The sequence below is a fragment of the Ranitomeya imitator genome, chromosome 2 (assembly GCF_032444005.1).
Source record: "Ranitomeya imitator isolate aRanImi1 chromosome 2, aRanImi1.pri, whole genome shotgun sequence".
NCBI lineage: Eukaryota > Metazoa > Chordata > Amphibia > Anura > Dendrobatidae > Ranitomeya > Ranitomeya imitator.
Window position 1 is genome coordinate 657,406,936 of NC_091283.1, and position 25,340 is coordinate 657,432,275.

At 46.9% G+C, this 25,340-nt stretch overlaps 1 protein-coding gene across 2 annotated transcripts in view; it reads left to right on the forward strand.

Moving 5' to 3' along the window:
• The window catches only part of LOC138667669 (membrane-spanning 4-domains subfamily A member 15-like), a 173,848-nt gene that overhangs the window by 9,584 nt on the left and 138,924 nt on the right, over nt 1–25,340 (forward strand). For both annotated transcript variants that reach the window (XM_069755793.1, XM_069755794.1), the window contains exon 2: nt 13,462–13,605. In XM_069755793.1, coding sequence (XP_069611894.1) covers nt 13,474–13,605 — 132 coding nt within the window. In that variant the 5' untranslated portion in view covers nt 13,462–13,473. The remainder of the gene's footprint in view (nt 1–13,461; nt 13,606–25,340) is intronic.

Sequence of the window (25,340 nt, forward strand, 5' to 3'; positions counted from 1 at the left end):
GAACACGGGACTAGGCAGGACACAACACTGAGACAAAGCGAGAACTAAGCAGGGAAAAGATACTGATACTGGGGAGCCTAGGGCATAGGGACACTGACGGCAGACAGTGCACCTACAAAGCAAAGGCATCTTGCCTGGAAAGACGCCGGGAAGAAATACCCGATGGGTGCCGCCATGTTGGGGCGGAGCCATCGGGTCGCGACCTCCCAGAGGGCTCGGCGACGGATGCGCAGAGAGACCGGACGCCGTGAGCCGGCGAAGGAGGAGGCAGAGCGGCGAGGGACAGGATCGAGAGTGCGCCGAGGGATAGAAGAAGCCGGGTAAGTATGTGCAGCGGACGTGACAGTACCCCCCTCCTTAGTCCCCCTCTTTTTAAGGCTAGAAAGGAATCTTTTCATGATAAGAGGAGCATTGATGTTCTCTCGAGGCTCCCAGGACCTCTCCTCAGGGCCAAATCCCTCCCAATCAATAAAAAAATAGGTTTTACCCCTAACTACCTTTTTGGCAAGAATATCTTTAACATTAAAGATTCCATCAGAGGTACAGAGCTGAGGAGAAAGAGAGGTAGCGGAGTGAAAACGATTAAAGACTGCGGGCTTGAGAAGAGGTACATGGAAGGTATTGGGAATGCGTAAAGAGGCAGGTAGTTTCAATTTGTAGGAAACATCATTAATGCGACCCGAGATAGGAAAAGGACCAATATAGCGAGGGCCTAGTTTGTAAGAGGGGATTTTGAGCTTGATATAGCGAGAGGAGAGCCAAACTCTATCACCCGGAGAATATGGAGGAGCATCCAAACGCCTCTTATCAGCAAATCTTTTCATATTATGGCTAGCTCTCTCAAGAGCCTCTTTGGTCTCACTCCAAATCTTAGAGAATTCCCGGGACAAGAAATCCGCTGCCGGTACCCCCGAGGAGAGAGAAACAGGAAGAGGAATGCTCGGATGTTGACCATAGACTACAAAAAAGGGAGATTTGGAGGAAGACTCACTGGGAAGATTGTTATGTGAGAACTCAGCCCAGGGGAGAAGGGAGACCCAGTCATCTTGATGTGCATTGGAAAAATGTCGCAAGTATGTAGTCAGGACTTGGTTAACTCGCTCCACTTGACCGTTGGACTGAGGGTGATAAGCGGAAGAGAAGTCCAGGTTAATTTTCAATAGACTGCAGAGAGCTCTCCAAAAACGTGAGGTAAATTGTACTCCGCGGTCTGAGACAATATGATGTGGAAAACCATGAAGACAGAAGACTTGGTGTAAAAAGATTTTTGCCAACTCAGGAGCAGAAGGCAGACTCGGCAACGCGATGAAGTGAGCCATCTTAGAGAAGCGATCCACAACAACTAGGATGACAGAGCAACTCGAGGAACAAGGTAGATCAGTGATGAAGTCCATAGCGATATGACTCCAAGGGACGGAAGGCACAGGCAGAGGATGCAGGAGACCGGAAGGAAGCTGCCTAGGGACCTTATTTTTGGCACAAGAAGAACAAGAAGCAATAAATTCGGTGACGTCTTGTCGGAGAGATGGCCACCAGTAGTGCCGAGAGATAAGGGAAAGTGTCTTCTTGACTCCTACATGTCCTGCAATCTTGGAGGAATGACCCCAACGTAAAACTCTCTCCTTGTCTTGATTAGACACAAGAGTCTTGCCAGGAGGAGTTGAAATCACTCTTAGAGGAGCAAGAGTGACGATCTTCGCAGGATCAATGATGTGAGCCGGAGAGTCCTCAATGTCCTGAGGCTGAAAGGATCTTGAAAGAGCATCCGCTTTGACATTCTTATTTCCGGGTCGGAAATGAAGTTCAAATTCAAATCGTCCAAAGAATAAAGACCATCTGGCTTGTCGTGGATTTAGTCTTTGGGCAGACTGAACATAGGCCAGATTCTTATGGTCTGTGTAAATGGTGAATGGATGAAGAGACCCCTCAAGGAGATAATGCCACTCTTCTAAGGCTAGCTTGATAGCCAATAGTTCCTTATCCCCAATGAAGTAGTTTCGCTCAGGAGCAGAAAAGGCTTTAGAAAAAAAACCACAGGTCACCAAATGTCCGGACGAAGATCTTTGCAAAAGTACTGCTCCGGCTCCAACAGAGGATGCGTCGACTTCAAGGACAAACGGTCTATTAGCATCAGAACGATGAAGCACAGGGGCTGTAGCAAAACTTTGTTTAAAGGGAACCTGTCACCCCGTTTTTTCAGATTGAGCTATAAATACTGTTAAATAGGGCCTGCGCTGTGTGTTACTATAGTGTATGTAGTGTACCCTGATTCCCCATGTATGCTGAGAAATACATTACCAAAGTCGCCGTTTTCGCCTGTCAATCAGGCTGGTCTGGTCAGGTGGGCGTGTTCACAGCGCTCTTTTCTTCCCCAGCTTTCCGTTGGTGGCGTAGTGGTGTGCGCATGTCCAAGGTCCGAATTCCCTGCGCCCACGTGAAGACACAGCGCGCGATCTGCGCTGTCATCCCTTTCATCGGTGGGGGCGGCCATCTTCCTGGGGCCGCGCGTGCGCAGATGGAGTGCTCTGCTGCACGGGGCTTCAGGAAAATGGCCGCGGGATGCCGCGCGTGCGCACAAGAGATCGCGGCGGCCATTTTCCCAAAGCCGAGATGCAAACTCGGCTTTGGGAAAATGGCCGCCGCGATCTCTTGTGCGCACGCGCGGCATCCCGCGGCCATTTTCCTGAAGCCCCGTGCAGCAGAGCACTCCATCTGCGCACGCGCGGCCCCAGGAAGATGGCCGCCCCCACCGATGAAAGGGATGACAGCGCAGATCGCGCGCTGTGTCTTCACGTGGGCGCAGGGAATTCGGACCTTGGACATGCGCACACCACTACGCCACCAACAGAAAGCTGGGGAAGAAAAGAGCGCTGTGAACACGCCCACCTGACCAGACCAGCCTGATTGACAGGCGAAAACGGCGACTTTGGTAATGTATTTCTCAGCATACATGGGGAATCAGGGTACACTACATACACTATAGTAACACACAGCGCAGGCCCTATTTAACAGTATTTATAGCTCAATCTGAAAAAACGGGGTGACAGGTTCCCTTTAAGGGACTGAAAGGCCTCTTCAGCCTCAGGGGTCCAAAGACTGGAGTTGACTCCCTTGTGAACTAGGGCAGAGATAGGCTTGGTAATGGAAGAAAAATGAGGAATAAATTGTCTATAGTAGTTGGCAAAGCCAAGAAAACGTTGGATTGCTTTTGTTCCAAGAGGACGAGGCCAATTCAGGACAGCAGAAACCTTCTCTGGATCCATCTCTAGGCCAGATCTTGAGACAATATATCCAAGGAAGGGAAGTGAAGATTGCTCAAAGACGCACTTCTCAATCTTAGCGAACAGATGATTCTCCCTTAGCCATTGCAGAACACGGCGGACATCTCGTCTATGAGTGGAAAGATCCGGAGAAAAGATGAGAATGTCGTCAAGGTAAACTACGACAGAGGAGTAGAGAAGATCCCGAAATACATCGTTCACAAATTCCTGGAAAACCGCAGGAGCGTTGCAGAGACCAAACGGCATAACCAAGTATTCATAGTGACCGTCACGAGTATTGAAGGCGGTCTTCCACTCATCGCCTGCACGAATTCGAACCAGATTGTATGCGCCACGTAAATCCAATTTGGTAAAAATTTGCGCTCCTCGAAGACGATCGAAGAGTTCCGTAATGAGTGGCAGAGGATATTTGTTCTTCACCGTGATGTTGTTTAGGCCTCGATAATCAATGCAGGGACGAAGTGAACCATCTTTCTTCTTCATGAAAAAAAAACCTGCTCCGGCGGGAGAAGAAGACTTGCGAATGAATCCTTTAGCTAGATTTTCTTGAATATACTCAGACATAGCTTGTGTCTCAGCAGGAGAGAGAGGGTAGATTCTTCCCCTGGGCGGGGTAGTTCCAGGCACGAGATCTATGGGACAATCATAGAGACGGTGAGGCGGACGACCCTCAGCCTCCTTCTTGTTGAAGACATCAGAGAAAGCGCTGTAGACACAGGGTAAGGCGGGAAAAGAAGAGGAAGGAGAAGAAGAAGAGGAAGAACCCACAGGACGCACCGGCAGCAGACAACGTTCCCGACAAAGCTCTCCCCAGCGCAAGATATTGCCATTGCGCCAATCTAAAGTGGGCTCGTGATTCCGTAACCAAGGAAGACCTAAAAGCATAGGATGAGACAGACCCGCTAAAACATAAAATGCAATTTTCTCCTTATGCAGAGCCCCAACTTGAAGTTCCACTTCAAGTGTTAATTGAGTAATGGTCTCCTGTAACGGTCTACCATCCACAGATGCAAGAATCACAGGAGCCTCTAAGGTTTTGACTGGAACGGAGAATTTCAAAACTTCTTTCAACCTGATAAAATTCCCTGCTGCGCCAGAATCCACATAAGCATCCAAAGAAATGCCCTTGCCAGAAATATGCAAAAGGACAGACAAAGTGAGGGGTTGAGAGGAATCACACACACCTAGGGAGGCCTCTCTTACCTGACCTAGGCGGAGAAGTTTTCCGGACGTTCAGGGCAAGACCGCAATAAATGAGCAGCACTCCCGCAGTAAAAACATAAACACTGAGTACGCCTCTCTTTACGTCGCTGTTCGGACATCTTTAGACGGTCCACTTGCATAGGCTCAGGTGCGGACGCCAGAGAGGAAGTTCTAGGCTGTGGGCTGAGTGGCTTACGGGTGGCAGGAGAAGGACGAAGAGATCTCCGCTCCCGGGCGCGTTCTTGGAACCGAAGGTCAATACGGGTAGCTAAGGAAATTAAATCCTCCAAAACCGTAGGAGTGTCCCGACCAGCTAACTCGTCTTTTATGCGCCCAGAGAGGCCCCGCCAGAAAGCACCCACTAACGCCTCATTGTTCCAGCCTAAGTCGGAGGAGAGGGTGCGGAACTGAATAGCATACTGGCCCACGGATAAAGATCCCTGATGGAGAGACAATAGAGCCTCAGTAGTAGAGGCCAGACGACCAGGTTCGTCAAAAACAAGACGGAAGGTCTCCAAAAATTCAGACAACCGGGAGACTAGGGGATCGTCTCGCTCCCAGAGTGGATTTACCCATGCCAAGGCGTCACCCTCCAGATGGGAAATCAAAAAAGCAACCTTGGACCGATCCGTTGGGTAATGCTGGGGCAGAAGCTCAAAGTGAAGACGGCATTGGTTTAAAAATCCTCGGCAGAATTTAGGATCCCCATTGTACCGAGGTGGTTTAGCCAAGCGGGGTGGAGGGTGGGAAGCAGAAGCAGAGGTAGAAGCGGCAGTCTGGATAGAAAGCAGCCGATCGTCTATCGAAGACATATAACTGAGGATATGAGCCTGGGTGTCACGCTGCTGAGCTAACTATTGCTGTAAGCCAACGAGTAGAGCGGCGTTGCCAGGATCAGAGGGCAGGAGCGTAGAAAGGCGAGAATCCATAGCCTTCATAAAGGACATAATACGGGACTGATTCTCCCGCAAAAAGAGTAGCTCTTTTTGCGCAGCAGAGGCCCCAGCGGGGTCCATGGCCTTTGCTTACTGTAGGGATTCGGACAGAAATCCGAGAGTGGACCCTCTGGGTCGTGACTCTAGAGCCCCCGGGGTCGAGCGGACCAGATGGAATCACCCCCTATACAGGGAGTGTTAGGAGCAGGACCTCGGGGGAATGGAGACACAACAGCTAGAGCCAAAGGGACGACCCAAGAGAAAGAAGGAGACCACAGAGCTATTGGAATGGCGGGGAATAATAGGAAGACAGGACTTTACTGATTATGACAGGAACACGAGACGATGCAGGACACGGCAGGAACACAGGACTTGGCAGGAGACGGCAGGTACACGGAACTAGGCAGGACACAGCAGGAACACGGAACTTGGCAGGACACAGCAGGAACACGGAACTTGGCAGGACACAGCAGGAACACGGAACTTGGCAGGACACAGCAGGAACACGGAACTTGGCAGGACACAGCAGGAACACGGAACTTGGCAGGACACAGCAGGAACACGGAACTTGGCAGGACACAGCAGGAACACGGAACTTGGCAGGACACAGCAGGAACACGGAACTTGGCAGGACACAGCAGGAACACGGGACTAGGCAGGACACAACACTGAGACAAAGCGAGAACTAAGCAGGGAAAAGATACTGATACTGGGGAGCCTAGGGCATAGGGACACTGACGGCAGACAGTGCACCTACAAAGCAAAGGCGTCTTGCCTGGAAAGACGCCGGGAAGAAATACCCGATGGGCGCCGCCATGTTGGGGCGGAGCCATCGGGTTGCAACCTCCCAGAGGGCTCGGCAACGGAGGAGACGCGACCGCGCATGCGCAGAGAGACCGGACGCCATGAGCCGTCGAAGGAGGATGCAGAGCGGCGAGGGACAGGATCGAGAGTGCGCCGAGGGATGGAAGAAGCCGGGTAAGTATGTGCAGCGGACGTGACAGTGACCTTAGTTAGGGCAGTTTCAGTAGAGTGGTGTGACCGGAAGCCTGATTGAAAGCGGTCGAAGAAGGAGCAGGAAGATAGATGGGAGGACAGTTCAAGATGGACATGTTGTTCCAGTAGTTTTGAGGCAAAGGGGAGAAGTGATATAGGGCGATAGCTAGATACAGAGGATGGGTCAAGAGAGGGCTTTTTGAGGATAGGTGTGATTGAGGCATGTTTAAAGCTTGAGTGGAAAATGCCAGTTGTTAGTGATAGGTTGAAGAGATGGGTTAGGGTTGGGATGAAGACTGTGGTGAGGTTTGGGATGAAGTGGGATGGGAGTGGGTCAAGTGCACAGGTGGTGAGATGCGATCTTGAGAGTAGAGTGGAGAGTCCGTCTTCTGTAATGGTGGAGAAGTTGGTTTTGGAGGTGGAGGGCTGGGTAGTTGGGAGGAATCGTTCTGGGGGTTGTTTACTAAAACTGTCTCTGATGTTCTCAATTTTCTGCTTGAAAAATGAGGCAAAGTCTTCAGCTGAGATGAGTGGGGAGGGAGGAGGTGCTGGGGGACGGAGGAGAGAGTTGAAGGTGTTGAATAACTGTTTGGGGTTGTGAGACAGGGAGGATATGAGAGATGAGAAGTAGGTTTGTTTTGCTGTGACGAGCGTGGGTTTGAAAGTAGTGAGGGACTGTTTGAATGCGATGAAGTGCTCGATGGAGTGGGATCTTTTCCATCTGCGGTCAGCAGCTCTGGAAGCTCGCCTCAGTTCTTTAGTCATGCTGGTGTGCCAGGGTTGTCTGTTGATTTTGCGAGCTTTGGTATGTGTGAGAGGGGCAAGAGATTCCAAAGCTGCAGCTATTGTGGTGTTATATAGAGCGGCAGCATCATCCGCATTGTGTAGGGAGCTTATGTCTGTGAGAGGGAGGAGGGATTCAGAGAGTGAGTGAAAATCAAGGTGTTTAAGATTTCTGCAAGGGTGTGAGAGTTTGTGGGGTGGGGGTTGTAGACAAGGAGTGGAAAGGGAAGAGAATGTAAGTAGGTTGTGGTCAGAAAGAGGAAGAGGTGAGTTTGAGAGGTTAGATAGGGAGCAGAGGCGGGTGAAAATGAGGTCCAGTGTGTGACCATCTTTGTGGGTGGCTGTAGAAGACCATTGAGTGAGGCCAAAGGAGGAAGTGAGGGATAGAAGTTTAGTGGCAGCTGAGAGGGAAGTGTCAATGGGGATGTTGAAGTCGCCCATGATGATAGTGGGGATGTCAGCGGCGAGGAAATGGAGTAGCCAGGTGGTGAAGTGGTCAAAGAAGGTGGTGGCTGGTCCTGGGGGACGGTAGATGACAGCCAGTTGGAGGTTGGAGGGGGAGTAGATGCGCACAGAGTGCACCTCAAAGGAAGGGAGGGTAACAGAGGGTGGCAGTGGGATTGGGGTGAAGGAGCAGTTATCTGACAGGAGAAAACCAACTCCTCCGCCATGCTTGCTGCTGGGGCGGGGTGTGTGAGAAAGGTGGAAGCCACCGTAAGAGAGTGCAGCAGGGGAGGCTGTGTCAGAAGGGGTGAGCCAGGTTTCAGTGATGCCGAGGAAGGAGAGTTTGTTATTGATAAAGAGGTCATGGATAAATGACAGTTTATTGCAGACAGAGCGTGCGTTCCATAGTGCTCCAGATAGGGAAATTGGGGGAGTGGGGGCTGGATGAATGGGTATGAGGTTACTGTGGTTGCGAGGACGTGTAGAGGATCGTGGCAGGGGATTAGAAATGAGTGTGGGGATGTGATGAGGAGGGCCAGGATTTGGGGATATGTCGCCAGCAATGAGGAGCAGCAGACTGAGCGTTAGAAGGTGTGAGCTGGATAGGTCATGATGTGGCCGTGTGTGCCTGGCGAGAAAGGATTGTATGTGGAGGAATAGTTCTGTGGAGGAAGTGAGATGACTGGGGAGGATGGAGGGAGAAATGACTAGTTCCTTACTGGGTGGAGGGACTACAGGAGATAGGAAGAAATAAAGTAGTATGGGGGTGAATGTTAAAAGAAACCGAAACATTATAGTGGTTTTCTATTCCTTTACCTTCCAGTCAATTCCAGTCCAATTCTAGTCTAATTCATAGCAATTAAAAAACTGCAATTTAAAAATGCAATTTCTAAGATGGTCAGACACGTCTGGTCAGACTCATGGCTATGAATTTATGTGCACCTAAGGGCTCACAGCTGAGAGGGAGGATGTGGGCGTGTGTGTCCAGAGCACATGTTCACAGTTAAGCCAGGTCATAAAGAGGGGGTGGGGTAGATGGCCACTCAGGTATGCAAGGAAGAAGCAAGAGAAGTGAAGTACGAATGGATAGAAAATAATGGGTAAGCAAAGAATGCCATGTGGCAATTACATGCACTTCATATAGACAGACAGAGCAGGAAAGCTGAGTGAATCATACCAGGTGGGAATTATATGCATTATATGCAGGGTATAATAAAGTGTTGTGAATTCTGTGGCAGAGCTCCCTCCTGTGGTCACAAGTGGTACTTCGGCTGATTCTCTCTGGGAGCTTCCGTTTGTGGAGGAAACTGGTACTGCTGCTTCTGAGTTTCCTTCCTCAGGTGATCTGGTAAGGTCGTTAGGTGCTTCTCTACTTAACCCCACCTAATGCTTTGATTCATGCTTCCTGTCAATGTTCCAGTGTTGGACTTGTGTTTCTCTGGATCATTCCTGTGGCCTGCTGCTCTGCATAGCTAAGTTCTTCTTTGCTATTTGTTGCTATTTTTTCTGTCCAGCTTGCCTATTTGTTTTGCTGGAAGCTCTGGGACGCAAAGGGTGTACCTCCGTGCCGTTAGTTCGGTACGGAGGGTCTTTTTGCCCCTTTGCGTGGTTTTCTTTAGGGTTTTGTGTAGACCGCAAAGTTATCTTTCCTATCCTCGTTCTGTCTAGAATATCGGGCCTCACTTTGCTGAATCTATTTCATCCCTACGTTTGTCTTTTCATCTTACTCACAGTCATTATATGTGGGGGGCTGCCTTTTCCTTTGGGGTATTTCTCTGAGGCAAGGTAGGCTTATTTTTTCTATCTTCAGGCTAGTTAGTTTCTCAGGCTGTGCCGAGTTGCATAGGGAGCTTTAGGCGCAATCCACGGCTGCCTCTAGTTGTGTTTGGAGAGGATCAGGGATTGCGGTCTGCAGAGTTCCCACGTCTCAGAGCTCGTTCTATTATTTTGGGTTATTGTCAGATCACTGTATGTGCTCTGACCTCCATATCCATTGTGATACTGAATTGCCTTTCATAACAATAAAGGTAGTACATGTCTTAATTATGTCGCAGGGGTTGGGGTAGCCCCCTCATAGAATATAAAGTAGCCCCCTCATAGAATATATTGTAACCTCCCTCCTAGAGTATAATACAGCACCCCACAAAATATAATGCAGCCCCCATAGAATATAATGTAGCACCCTCATATGGCATAATGCAACCCCCCTCATATAATATAATGCAGCCCCTATATGCACTTCATATAGACAGACAGAGCAGGAAAGCTGAGTGAATCATACCAGGTGGGAATTATATGCACTTCATATAGACAGACAGAGCAGGAAAGCTGAGTGAATCATACCAGGTGGGAATTATATGCACTTCATATAGACAGACAGAGCAGGAAAGCTGAGTGAATCATGCCAGGTGGGAATTATATGCATTATATGCAGGGTATAATAAAGGTAGTACATGTCTTAATTATGTCGCAGGGGTTGGGGTAGCCCCCTCACAGAATATAAAGTAGCCCCCTCATAGAATATATTGTAACCTCCCTCCTAGAGTATAATACAGCACCCCACAAAATATAATGCAGCCCCCATAGAATATAATGTAGCACCCTCATATGGCATAATGCAACCCCCCTCATATAATATAATGCAGCCCCTTCACAGAATATAATGTAGCCCCCTGAGTATAATGCTACCCCCTCATAAGGCAGCCCCCCCATAGAATATTCTGTAGCCCCCTCATAGGGAATAATGCAGCTCCCCTCATATAGTATGATGTAGCCAGTAGCCACCTGAGAGAGTAATGCAGCCCCCACATATAATATAATGCAGCTGCTAGAATCTGTTTAGTTTGATACTATCCACAATTTTCTTGTGAAGTTCTGGCTGCTGGTCTTTTTCTTCTGGTGCTGGGTTTGTCTTTGGTCTGGTGTTTGTTTCACTCTTAATTAACCAGCACCTGCCTCCCAGTCCTTGCTGGACAACAGTGCTTGAGCTCTAGCTTTGCGCTTTGCTTAGTGTTCTGTGTTTGTTTTTTGTGCAGTACTGGTACCTCTGGTCCTGCTAGCCTTAGTTTCTGTTTTCTATTGGTTTCAGCAGCCTTCTCTGTGTTTTCTACTAGGAGGTGACCCATTTTTGTACCCAGTCCTTAGTTCTTTTAGGGTACCCCTTCCCCTTATCTATAGGTCTTCGCTTGAGATTAACCTAAGATCGTCGGGGGGTCTATTCGCAAGGAATGGGTCGCCCACTCCATCGTAGGGTTTCAGCCAAGTCATAGTGCAGGGTCAGTTTTCCCCCTTCTGCCTTAGTCCTGTGTTGCAGATCTGTAACAGCAGCCCCTGCACAGAATATAATGTAGCCCTCTCAGAGTATAATGCAACCCCCTCATAAGGCAGTCCACCATAGACTATACTGTAGCCTCCTCATAGGGCATAATGCAGCTCCCCTCATATAGTATGAAGTAGTACCTGAGAGAATAATGCAGCCCCCAAAGAATTATAATGTAGCCTCCTCATAGGGTATAATGCAGCCCCCCTGAAGGGGTATAATGCAGCCCCCTCCACAACCATCATTGTTTGCCCCCTCCACCCCATCATTGAACTCATCACCACCTCCATCATTCCCTTCTCATCCAGCACCTCCATCTTTTTCTCCCCCACCACTATTGTCCTTTCCACCACTACCATCTTTGTCCTTTACTCCACAACCATCATTGCTTTCTCCCCACCACCCCCATCATTGCCCATTCCAACACCTCCATCATTGCATCCCCCTACCACCACCATCATTGTCTTCTCCTCCACCACCCCATCACTGCGAGTTTCCGCGGAGCCTTCATCACGTCCCGTTTTTGTAAACTATACATATGCACTGTGGTCTCTTCCATCTTTTAAACCTGTTCTTTGTATGGATTTTCAATAAAGTATTTCTATATTTTCATATATTTTTGGGCTTGATGATGGTTTTTTTCCTTTTTTGTTTTGCTCTTTAGGATATTGACGATCAGTCCGGGATTCTCTCCGTTATCAGGGCATTACAATGACTATTATAACAATACTAGATGGTGGCCCGATTCTAACGCATCGGGTATTCTAGAATATGCATGTCCACGTAGTATATTGCACAGCACACGTAGTATATTGCCCAGCTACGTAGTATATTGCCCAACCACGTAGTATATTGCCCAGTCACGTACTATATTGCCCAGCTACGTATATTGTCCAGTCACGTAGTATATTGCCCAGCCACATAGTATAATGCCCAGCCACGTAGTATATTGCCCAACCACATAGTATATTGCCCAGCCACGTAGTATATTGCCCAGTGACGTAGTATATTGCCCAGCCACATAGTATATTGCCCAGCCACGTAGTATATTGCCCAGCCACGTAGTATATTGCCCAGTCACGTACTATATTGCCCAGCCACGTAGTATATTGCCCAGTGACGTAGTATATTGCCCAGCCACATAGTATATTGCCCAGTCACGTAGTATATTGCCCAGTCACGTAGTATATTGCCCAGTCATGTAGTATATTGCCCAGCCACATAGTATATTGCCCAGCCACGTAGTATATTGCCCAGCCACGTAGTATATTGCCCAGTCACATACTATATTGCCCAGCCACGTAGTATATTGCCCAGTGACGTAGTATATTGCCCAGCCACATAGTATACAGCACAGACACGTAGTATACTGTCCAGTGACGTAGTATATTGGCCAGTCACATAGTATATTGCCCAGCCACGTATGTAACAGGTTAAAAAGACTTAAAATAAAAAATAAACATATACTCACCCTCCGAAGGCCCCTTGTAGTCCTGGCAGCTGTGTGCAGTGCTCGCGGCAGCTTCCGGTCCCAGGGTTGGTATGAGTGCAGGACCTGTGATGACGCCATGGTCACATGACCGTGACGTCATGGAAGGTCCTTCTCGCATAGCAGTCTTGGCACCGGAACCTGCTGCTTGCACTGCCGAGGACAGCGCTACGACGGAAGGTGAGAATAACCTTTTTTTTTTATTATTATTATTATTATTATTATTTGTAACATTAGATCTTTTTACTATTGATGCTGCATACACAGCATCAATAGTAAAAAGTTGGTCACACAGAGTTAATAGCTGCATTAATGGAGTGCGTTACACTGCGGCATAACGCGGTCCATTAACGCTGCTATTAACCCTGTGTGAGGGCTGACTGGAGGGGAGTATGGAGCGGGCACGGCACTGACTGTGGGGAGGAAGGAGCAGCCATATTGCCGCCGGACTGTGCCTGTCGCTGATTGGTCTTGGCAATGGTCGTGGGCGTTTTGCCACAACCAATCAGCGACTTGGATTTCCATGACAGACAGAGGCCGCGACCAATGAATATTCGTGACAGACAGACAGAAAGACAGACAGAAAGGCAGACAGACAGACAGACGGAAGTGACCCTTAGACAATTATATAGTAGATAATTATTAATTATTGTTAATAATGCCACTGTATTTGTTGAGCTACTTTAACATCTGTATTCTGTGAAGATAATTGCTACTGATGAGATTCTGTGGAAGGTGGATAAGGAGGCATCTAGCTCCAACCTCGTCCCCCTTCCACTTAAAATGACTGTTACTTTTCAAAGACTTTTAGTAAATTGGTAGGAATAATAAATGTTTTATATTATTCAATCTTTAATAAAGCAAAATATTAAAAGAAGATTGACCTAGGTAAACACAACTAAAATATACTGTCATTTAAATAGGAGCAATTTGCTTCTGGTGATAAAAATAATAAAGAGAATAAATTGAAACATTTTTATGAAGTCATATCCTTTGTTTTTAACTTTGCAGAAACTTTATACAATGGGCTTGGTGACAAACAGTGGAAGGATTCCGGTTGCAACATCATCAAACTGGAATCCACCTTTATTGGTTCCTCCACAAAGGCCAACATTTCATCTAATTTTTCTCAAAGGACAACCAAAGTCTCTTGGGGTAAATGAGTAAATTTTGACTCAAGTTTTTCTTGTTACTTAAAACTTTAAACTTTTAGCACCTTATTTATGGTTGAGAAAATAATAGAGAACAAATCCTTTAATGAAAGAAATATGTTTGGCAATGGTAGCTAGCTATCAAACATCCACTTCCTGAGAAGAGTGGTGAATGTGTTTTTTTCCTTCAAAATGTTTAGTGTGTCATTTAACTCAATAGTGGCAAATACAATTTTGACCTTAATGACCAAGCTCCATTTTTCATATCTGACCAGTGTCACTTTATGTGACTTATTCATTCTGCGATTCTGTCATCTTTCTTGACATATTGTACCTTATGTTTGCAGTAAATGTAGTTCAATATGTTTTGTCTTTTTTATGATGATATCTGAAATTGGATGTATTAAGAGAAGCATAGAGTCTAAATAACGTGAAGCAATTATCCTCCTCTACTCTTCCTTAGTCAGGCCACATCTGGAATATTGTGTCCTGTTCTGGGCACCACATTTAAGAAAAAAAAACATTGAAAAATTGCAGCAAGTTCAGAGAAAAGCTACCTGTCACACAGGGTAAGGGAAAAACTAAGTGCCAAACTACAGGAATAGGGTGGGGAAGCCCAAACACTAAGGAAGGGGGAAGTGGAGATCCCCAGGCAGAACTGACAACTCCCTGACTTACCTCACATCCATATAGGTCCCCCACCTATTGCCAAGCAGGAGCCTACTCCCTGACTGCCCTGACATAGGAAAGTTTAGCTATCACCAGTGCCTTTCTGAATAGACTAAAGGTACGTAAACATCCAGCAAGGGTATGTCAATCAGCAGTAGAAGGTGGAAGTCACTGCTAGGTCCCAGAAGAAGAAGGATATCACTATACATCAGAGATAAAACGCTCAAGAGGGTGCTTGTAGAACCAAGCTCAATGACCTTCTACAGCCGGATTCAGAACAACTCTGTGTCACACCTGACACACCCCTGACACTACCAGAATGGTAAGCGGACTCCAAAGTCTTATGAGGAATGGTTAAAAGATCTGGGAATGTTTAGCTTGCAATAAATAAGGCTAAGTGGAGACTTAATAGCTGTCTACAAATATCTGAAGGGATGTCACAGTGTAGTGGGATGATGCTTATTCTCATTTGCACAAGGAGACACAAGAAGCAACGGAATGAAATTGAAAGGGTGAAGATACAGATTAGAACATTAGAAAACATTTGGACAGTAAGGGTGATCAACGAGTGGAACTGGCTGCTACAAGAGGTGGTGAGTTCTACTTCAATGGAAGTCTTCAAACAGAGGCTGTACAGACATCTGTCTGAGATGGTTTAGTGAATCCTGCTCTGCATTGACAGGGGATTGGACACGATGACCCTTGAGGTCCCTTCCACCTCTAACATTTTATGATTCTACACAACCTAAAAATGTATACAAAGTATCCAAAAACACCACTCAAAAGAGGTAAATGTAAAGATAAAATGAGTTTTATTCAAAATTTATACACATTAAAAAATACACATAAAACAAAACATGAATCAAGAATTGAACATGATACATGTGAGATGGTACAAATAGAGGAAATAATCAAGTAAGTTGAGTGGTAAAGCAGAATGAGGTCAGGCTGTGGTTAGTCAGAGCATAAATCTATATAGGCCCTTGAGACCAGGGATGTCAAAAATGGTAAGCAAGTGCATAAATGTAAATTATAAAAAAATATTTAGTCAAACCACATGGAAAGGGATAAACAGTGAGGCTTTTCATAGTGCAGTTGATCACCCGTCTGCAAATGCCTTACAGATGCCCCGACGCACGTTTCGAGGATGTGCTTTCTCACGGGGACAGGGTTTAAAAAGCAAATAGCACTACATGATATTTGGAGCACAAATTTGTTTGCTAAAAAAGAAGAAACATCCCCAATTGACCTCATTTGGGAATCTAAACAAAGAATTCTTCTATGAGTATGGTGAGCATATTTAAAGCACAAATTCCATCAGTGAATTTTATAAGTTTGGGCCATGAAAGCAAAAAATTTACGGTTTTCCCACTAAAATGTTACTTTGGCTTTACATTTTTAATTCACACAAGGGAGTGAGGCAGTGACCGAGGTCATATGCAAGGGTTGATATGTGTCCTGTTGTGATAGGCAATTCAGTATCACAATGGACATAGCGGTCAGAGCACATACAGTGATCTGACAATAACCCAAAATAATAGAACGAGCTCTGAGACGTGGGAACTCTGCAGACCGCAATCCCTAATCCTCTCCAAACAACACTAGAGGCAGCCGTGGATTGCGCCTAACTCTGCCTATGCAACTCGGCACAGCCTGAGAAACTAACTAGCCTGAAGATAGAAAATAAGCCTACCTTGCCTCAGAGAAATACCCCAAAGGAAAAGGCAGCCCCCCACATATAATGACTGTGAGTTAAGATGAAAAGACGAACGTAGGGATGAAATAGATTCAGCAAAGTGAGGCCCGACTTTCTTAACAGAGCGAGGATAGGAAAGATAACTTTGCGGTCTACACAAAACCCTAAAGAAAACCACGCAAAGGGGGCAAAAAGACCCTCCGTACCGAACTAACGGCACGGAGGTACACCCTTTGCGTCTCAGAGCTTCCAGCAAAACAATTAGACAAGCTGGACAGAAAAAATAGCAAACAAATAGCAAAGAAGAACTTAGCTATGCAGAGCAGCAGGCCACAGGAACGATCCAGGGAAAAACAAGTCCAACACTGGAACATTGACAGGAAGCATGGATCAAAGCATTAGGTGGAGTTAAGTAGAGAAGCACCTAACGACCTCACCAGATCACCTGAGGGAGGATACTCAGAAGCCGCAGTACCACTTTCCTCCACAAACGGAAGCTCCCAGAGAGAATCAGCCGAAGTACCACTTGTGACCACAGGAGGGAGCTCTGCCACAGAATTCACAACAGTACCCCCCCCTTGAGGAGGGGTCACGGAACCCTCACCAGAGCCCCCAGGCCGACCAGGATGAGCCACATGAAAGGCACGAACAAGATCGGGAGCATGGACATCAGAGGCAAAAACCCAGGAATTATCTTCCTGAGCATAACCCTTCCATTTAACCAGATACTGGAGTTTCCGTCTTGAAACACGAGAATCCAAAATCTTCTCCACAATATACTCCAATTCCCCCTCCACCAAAACCGGGGCAGGAGGGTCAACAGATGGAACCATAGGTGCCACGTATCTCCGCAACAATGACCTATGGAATACGTTATGTATGGAAAAAGAATCTGGGAGGGTCAGACGAAAAGACACAGGATTAAGAACCTCAGAAATCCTATACGGACCAATGAAACGAGGTTTAAACTTAGGAGAGGAAACCTTCATAGGAATATGACGAGAAGATAACCAAACCAGATCCCCAACACGAAGTCGGGGACCCACACGGCGTCTGCGATTAGCGAAACGTTGAGCCTTCTCCTGGGACAAGGTCAAATTGTCCACTACATGAGTCCAAATCTGCTGCAACCTGTCCACCACAGTATCCACACCAGGACAGTCCGAAGACTCAACCTGTCCTGAAGAGAAACGAGGATGGAACCCAGAATTGCAGAAAAATGGCGAAACCAAGGTAGCCGAGCTAGCCCGATTATTAAGGGCGAACTCAGCCAAAGGCAAAAAGGACACCCAGTCATCCTGATCGGCAGAAACAAAGCATCTCAGATAGGTTTCCAAGGTCTGATTGGTTCGTTCGGTCTGGCCATTAGTCTGAGGATGGAAAGCCGAGGAAAAAGACAAGTCAATGCCCATCCTACCACAAAAGGCTCGCCAAAACCTCGAAACAAACTGGGAACCTCTGTCAGAAACGATATTCTCTGGAATGCCATGCAAACGAACCACATGCTGGAAAGAACAATGGCCACCAAATCAGAGGAGGAAGGCAATTTAGACAAGGGTACCAGATGGACCATCTTAGAAAAGCGATCACAGACCACCCAAATGACTGACATCTTTTGAGAAACGGGAAGATCTGAAATAAAATCCATAGAGATATGTGTCCAAGGCCTCTTCGGGACCGGCAAGGGCAAAAGCAACCCACTGGCACGAGAACAGCAGGGCTTAGCCCGAGCACAAATCCCACAGGACTGCACAAAAGTACGCACATCCCGCGACAGAGATGGCCACCAAAAGGATCTAGCCACTAACTCTCTGGTACCAAAGATTCCAGGATGACCAGCCAACACCGAACAATGAACCTCAGAGATAACTTTATTCGTCCACCTATCAGGGACAAACAGTTTCTCCGCTGGACAACGATCAGGTTTATCAGCCTTAAATTTTTGCAGCACCCGCCGCAAATCAGGGAAGATGGCAGACACAATTACTCCTTCCTTGAGGATACCCGCCGGCTCAGATAAACCCGGAGAGTCGGGCACAAAACTCCTAGACAGAGCATCTGCCTTCACATTTTTAGAGCCCGGAAGGTACGAAATCGCAAAGTCAAAACGGGCAAAAAACAGCGACCAACGAGCCTGTCTAGGATTCAAACGCTTAGCAGACTCGAGATAAGTCAAGTTCTTATGATCAGTCAATACCACCACGCGATGCTTAGCTCCTTCAAGCCAATGACGCCACTCCTCGAATGCCCACTTCATGGCCAGCAACTCTCGGTTGCCCACATCATAATTTCGCTCAGCAGGCGAAAACTTCCTGGAAAAAAAAGCGCATGGTTTCATCACTGAGCAATCAGAACCTCTCTGCGACAAAACAACCCCTGCTCCAATCTCAGAAGCATCAACCTCGACCTGGAACGGAAGAGAAACATCTGGTTGACACAACACAGGGGCAGAAGAAAAACGACGCTTCAACTCTTGAAAAGCTTCCACAGCAGCAGAAGACCAATTGACCAAATCAGCACCCTTCTTGGTCAAATCGGTCAATGGTTTGGCAATACTAGAAAAATTGCAGATGAAGCGACGATAAAAATTAGCAAAGCCCAGGAACTTTTGCAGACTTTTCAGAGATGTCGGCTGAGTCCAATCATGGATGGCTTGGACCTTAACAGGATCCATCTCGATAGTAGAAGGGGAAAAGATGAACCCCAAAAATGAAACCTTCTGCACACCAAAGAGACACTTTGATCCCTTCACAAACAAAGAATTAGCACGCAGGACCTGAAAAACCGTTCTGACCTGCTTCACATGAGACTCCCAATCATCTGAGAAGATCAAAATGTCATCCAAGTACACAATCAGGAATTTATCCAGGTACTCTCAGAAGATGTCATGCATAAAGGACTGAAACACTGATGGAGCATTGCCAAGTCCGAATGGCATCACTAGATACTCAAAATGACCCTCGGGCGTATTAAATGCAGTTTTCCATTCATCGCCTCGCCTGATTCGCACCAGATTATACGCACCACGAAGATCTATCTTGGTGAACCAACTAGCCCCCTTAATCCGAGCAAACAAATCAGATAACAATGGCAAGGGGTACTGAAATTTAACAGTGATCTTATTAAGAAGGCGGTAATCTATACAAGGTCTCAGCGAACCATCCTTCTTGGCTACAAAAAAGAACCCTGCTCCTAATGGCGACGATGACGGGCGAATATGCCCCTTCTCCAGGGATTCCTTCACATAACTGCGCATAGCGGTGTGCTCAGGCACGGATAAATTAAACAGTCGACCTTTTGGGAATTTACTACCAGGAATCAAATTGATAGCACAATCACAATCCCTATGCGGAGGTAGGGCATCGGACTTGGGCTCATCAAATACATCCCGGTAATCAGACAAGAAGTCTGGAACCTCAGAAGGGGTGGATGACGAAATTGACAGAAATGGAACATCACCATGTACCCCCTGACAACCCCAGCTGGACAACGACATGGATTTCCAATCCAATACTGGATTATGGGCTTGTAGCCATGGCAACCCCAACACGACCACATCATGCAGATTATGCAACACCAAAAAGCGAATAACCTCCTGATGTGCAGGAGCCATGCACATGGTCAGCTGGGTCCAGTATTGAGGCTTATTCTTGGCCAAAGGCGTAGCATCAATTCCTCTCAATGGAATAGGACACTGCAAGGGCTCCAAGAAAAACCCACAACGCTTAGCATATTCCAAGTCCATCAAATTCAGGGCAGCGCCTGAATCCACAAACGCCATGACAGAATACGATGACAAAGAGCAGATCAAGGTAATGGACAGAAGAAATTTTGACTGTACTGTACCAATGGTGGCAGACCTAGCGAACCGCTTAGTGCGCTTAGGACAATCAGAGATAGCATGAGTGGAATCACCACAGTAGAAACACAGCCCATTCAGACGTCTGTGTTCTTGCCATTCAACTCTGGTCATAGTCCTATCGCACTGCATAGGCTCAGGTTTAATCTCAGGTAATACCGCCAAATGGTGCACAGATTTACGCTCACGCAAGCGTCGACCGATCTGAATGGCCAAAGACATAGACTCATTCAAACCAGCAGGCATAAGAAATCCCACCATGACATCCTTAAGGGCTTCAGAGAGACCCTTTCTGAATATACGCAGATTCATTCCATTGAGTGAGCACGGACCACTTTCTAAATTTCTGGCAATATACCTCTATCTCATCCTGAGCCTGACAAAGAGCCAGCAAATTTTTTTCTGCCTGATCCACTGAATTAGGCTCATCGTACAGCAATCCAAGCGCCAGGAAAAACGCATCGATATTACTTAATGCAGGATCTCCTGACGCAAGAGAAAATGCCCAGTCCTGAGGGTCGCCACGCAAAAAAGAAATGATGATCCTAACCTGTTGAACTGGGTCACCAGAGGAGCGAGGTTTCAAAGCCAGAAATAGTTTACAATTATTTTTGAAACTCAGAAATTTAGTTCTATCTCCAAAAAACAAATCTGGAATAGGAATTCTCGGTTCTAACAAAGAATTCTGAACCACAAAATCTTGAATCTTTTGAACTCTTGCCGTGAGCTGATCCACACATGAAGACAGACCTTTAATGTCCATTGCTACACCTGTGTCCTGAACCACCCAAATGTCTAGGGGAAAAAAAAGGCAAAACACAGTGCAAAGAAAAAAAAATGGTCTCAGAACTTATTTTTTCCCTCTATTGAGAATCATTAGCACTTTTGGCTTCCTGTACTGTTGTGATAGGCAATTCAGTATCACAATGGACATAGCGGTCAGAGCACATACAGTGATCTGACAATAACCCAAAATAATAGAACGAGCTCTGAGACGTGGGAACTTTGCAGACCACAATCCCTAATCCTCTCCAAACAACACTAGAGGCAGCCGTGGATTGCGCCTAACTCTGCCTATGCAACTCGGCACAGCCTGAGAAACTAACTAGCCTGAAGATAGAAAATAAGCCTACCTTGCCTCAGAGAAATACCCCAAAGGAAAAGGCAGCCCCCCACATATAATGACTGTGAGTTAAGATGAAAAGACGAACGTAGGGATGAAATAGATTCAGCAAAGTGAGGCCCGACTTTCTTAACAGAGCGAGGATAGGAAAGATAACTTTGCGGTCTACACAAAACCCTAAAGAAAACCACGCAAAGGGGGCAAAAAGACCCTCCGTACCGAACTAACGGCACGGAGGTACACCCTTTGCGTCCCAGAGCTTCCAGCAAAACAATTAGACAAGCTGGACAGAAAAAATAGCAAACAAATAGCAAAGAAGAACTTAGCTATGCAGAGCAGCAGGCCACAGGAATGATCCAGGGAAAAACAAGTCCAACACTGGAACATTGACAGGAAGCATGGATCAAAGCATTAGGTGGAGTTAAGTAGAGAAGCACCTAACGACCTCACCAGATCACCTGAGGGAGGAAACTCAGAAGCCGCAGTACCACTTTCCTCCACAAACGGAAGCTCCCAGAGAGAATCAGCCGAAGTACCACTTGTGACCACAGGAGGGAGCTCTGCCACAGAATTCACAACAGTGTCCACAAGGATGTGCATACAAGAATATTGAGGCCATAGGAGTGCATTGCAGTCACAGGCAGAGCTGTGATTGCAATGCAGAATAAAAGTGAGTGTTGGCTTTGGGCAAGCTATTTGTCCAAGGCAGATTTAAGAAAACCTGTCTAGGGTTTTATTTTTGAAACGGACTACAGGATGGTAGTGGAGCTGTTATGACCTGGTGGTTAGGAGCACCCGGCACGACCTGATAGTTAAACTTACACAGGACAAGCTCTGGGATGTGGGAGCTCTGCTGACCGCAACCCCTAATCCTATCACAACAACTAGAAATAGCCGTGGAGCGTTCCTGACTCTCCCTAGACGCCCTTACACAGCCTAAGAGCTAGCTAGCCCTAGAGAAAGGAAATAAAGCCTACCTTGCCTCAGAGAAATTCCCCAAAGGAAAAGGCAGCCCCCCACATATATTGACTGTGAGTAAAGATGAAAGTCACAAACGCAGAAATGAAACAGGTTTCAGCAAAGGGAGGCCAGACTTACTAAACAGACAGAGGATAGGAAAGGTATCTTTGCGGTCAGCACAAAAAACTACGAAAGATCACGCAGAGTGTGCAAAAAGACCTCCGCACCGACTAACGGTGCGGAGATGCCACTCTGCATCCCAGAGCTTCCAGCTAGCACGACAAAATCATGATAACCAGCTGGACAAGGAAACAATGAACAAATAATAACTATCAGGAACTTAGCTTCTGCTGGAGAAGACAGGTCACCAGAAAGATCCAAGAGCGAACTGAACTAATGCAGGAACATTGACAGCTGGCATGGAGTAACGATCTGAGTGGAGTTAAATAGAGCAGCCAACCAAAGGATAAACCACGTCACCTGTGTAAGGAACCTCAGAAGCAGCAGCTTCACTCACAGCCACCAGAGGGAGTCCATGGACAGAACTCGCCGAAGTACCATTCGCGACCACAGGAGGGAGTTCGACAACAGAATTCACAACATGGAGCACTCCGTTTCCTCCACCCAGACCGAGTTTTCCATGTGGTCTACAGCCACAGGTTCTTTTGTAAAAATTCCTTCAGCAGAGGGTTGATGTGTCAGTTTTGGTCTTGCAAGCAGGCAGAGCAGTAGGCTTTGCAGAGCTCAACCTGTGTGTAGCAACACATGGCCAAATGGAGCCAAAAAGCCTGGCAACCTAAGCATACTCAGCGATGCAGTCACCCATAGCAACTAGTCACGGACTATTTTGTTTTTTGGCTGCAATCCGGAGAATACCATTTTTTTTTTGTAAGTTATTGGACATTAAACCTACGTTTGCTTTCAACTTACCTGGGTCACTGCCTCATCACTGCACAGCATGGACACCTCTGCACCGCATATGGCTGGAGAATGTGGGCAGTGTGAACTGAGGCATACCCCAAAGGTTTCTGCATGTCGGTTATTAGGCCTGCAACGCTGCAAACCGGCTGACAAGATGGAGGAAACACTAAGACAGTTGGCCCTCTTTCATGTGCAACAGCAGAAGTTGCAGAAGCAGCAGCAGCAAACCAACAATTTGATTTTGCAAGAGATTGCGGCTCTGCGAGAGGCACCCTCACCAACAACCTTGATCCGTTCTGAGGATCGGTACACGGTCCTGTTGGCATTGAGGAAGATGAGTCCTGAGGACAATATGGAGGCTTTCCTTACAGTGTTCGAGTGCACAGCGGAGCGATAGAGCTTGCTGTTTTCCCAGTGGGGTGAAGTGGTGGCCCCCTTCCTGACAGGAGATGCCCAGAAGGCCTACTTGGCCCTCAGTCAGGAGAATGCCCTGGACTATAAGAAACTAAAAGGTGAGAGCCTTGTTAGACTGGGGGTTAATACATATGTGCAGGCCCAAAGGGTGTTTCAATGGTCCTTTGCCGAGTCTCGCCCTGCCAGGTCTCAGGTCTATGACTTGAAATGGCTTCAGCCTGAGACCTTACACCTGTTACAGATGGTAGAGAGGGTGGTGGTCGACCGGTTGATGAGGGCTCTGACAGCAGCCATACAGCGTTGGGTGGGGCAAGGGGACCTGGGCACTATGGACCAGGTGGTTGGACTGGTGGAGCGGTATATAGCCACTCAGGACTTTAAACGGGACACTGCTCCACTTCAGCTGTCACGTAAGGCCCCGCCAGCCCCGGAGTTTGGAAAAAGTCCACAACCCTCCACGTGGGCCAATCTGGACCGAGCCCGTACTGAGGGGGTATCCCAAAGGGAGAGAGACAACAGACCCTTGTCCTCTAAAATGGTCCCAAGGTTCACTCGGGATGCAGCTATTAAGTGTTGGCAGTGCCAAGGGCCCGGACATGTGGTTGCCAACTGCCCTTTGACAGCTGAACCTATGGACTGCAGGTATACCCACTGTGTGTCTATGTACTCCCAGCCAGTCTACACCGCCACTACAGGCACTGCTGACACCGAACCCCAACTGTGCAAGGTACTCATTAACGGGTACCCGACGAATGTTCTCTTGGACTTGGGGAGCTTAGTGACTCTGGTTCATGGGTCCCTTGTTGCCGGGGACAACCCCAATGGATGGAAAGTGGGGATGGTATGCATACATGGGGAACTCTGGGAGTATCCGACAACGGAGGTTACGTTTTCCACCCCATGTGGAGAAAGAAGACGTGTTGGTGGTGTTTTTACTCTTCCATATGGGACTGTGCTGGGAAGCACTTTTGTTTGTAAGTTTTTGGACATTAAACCTAAGTTTACTTTGAACTTTCCTGGGTCACTTCCTCATCACTGCACAACGTGGACACTGCTGCACCACAAGGGGTAATAGTGAAAATGACACAGGTTGTTCACTGCTGTTTGACCACACGGCCGGGATCGGATGGGTAGGAAAACAATGTCACTTTTGGAACCCAGTTTATGTTTGAATAGATTGAGGTTATCATTAGGGGAGCCCCTTACTTGTCAGAAAAAAAACCCTACAAGTGACCATGTTTTGAAGATTTCACTGCTCTAAGAATTCAGAATTCATCTAGGAGTGTAGTGAGTATTTTAAAATCACAGGTGCCTCACAGAATTGTGTAACACTAGGCCCCTGAAATACTGTAGATTAGTTTAGTGGTAAAAATGTAATTTTTGGTTAGTTTCAAATTTTTAATTCACAAGGATTAATAGGTAAAAATTACTCCCAAATTTGATACGCCTTTCCTCTCAAAAATTGTGAGACCCCACATGTCATCGGAAACTACTGCCAGATAATGACAGATAATGAACCTGAGATGGGACATGTATATTGTGAAATAAAGATGCTTCTTAAAAAATTAGAATATCATCAAAAAGTTAATGTTTCAATTCTTGAATACAAAAAGTGAAACATATATATATATCTAATATATAAAGCTGAATGTGTGTATGTGTGTGTGTATGTGTGTATGTATGTCCGGGATTGGCATCTGCACCGTCGCAGCTACAGCCACAAAATTTTGCACAGTCACACGTCTGGACCCCGAGAGCGTCATAGGCTATGTTGTGAGGCAAAATTTTAACCCCGCACGTTCCAATTCACCAAACAATTTTGCCCCTATCTACATAATGGGGAAAAAAGTGAAAGGAAAAGTGTTGGAGGCGTCGCAGCTACAGCTACAAAATTTTGCACAGTCACACGTCTGGACCCCAAGAGCGTCATAGGCTATGTTGTGAGGTGAAATTTTAACCCCGTGCTTTCCAATTCACCAAACAATTTTGCCCCTATCTACATAATGGGGAAAAAGTGAAAGGAAAAGTGTTGGAGGCGTCGCAGCTACAGCTACAAAATTTTGCACAGTCACAGGTCTGGACCCTGAGAGCGTCATA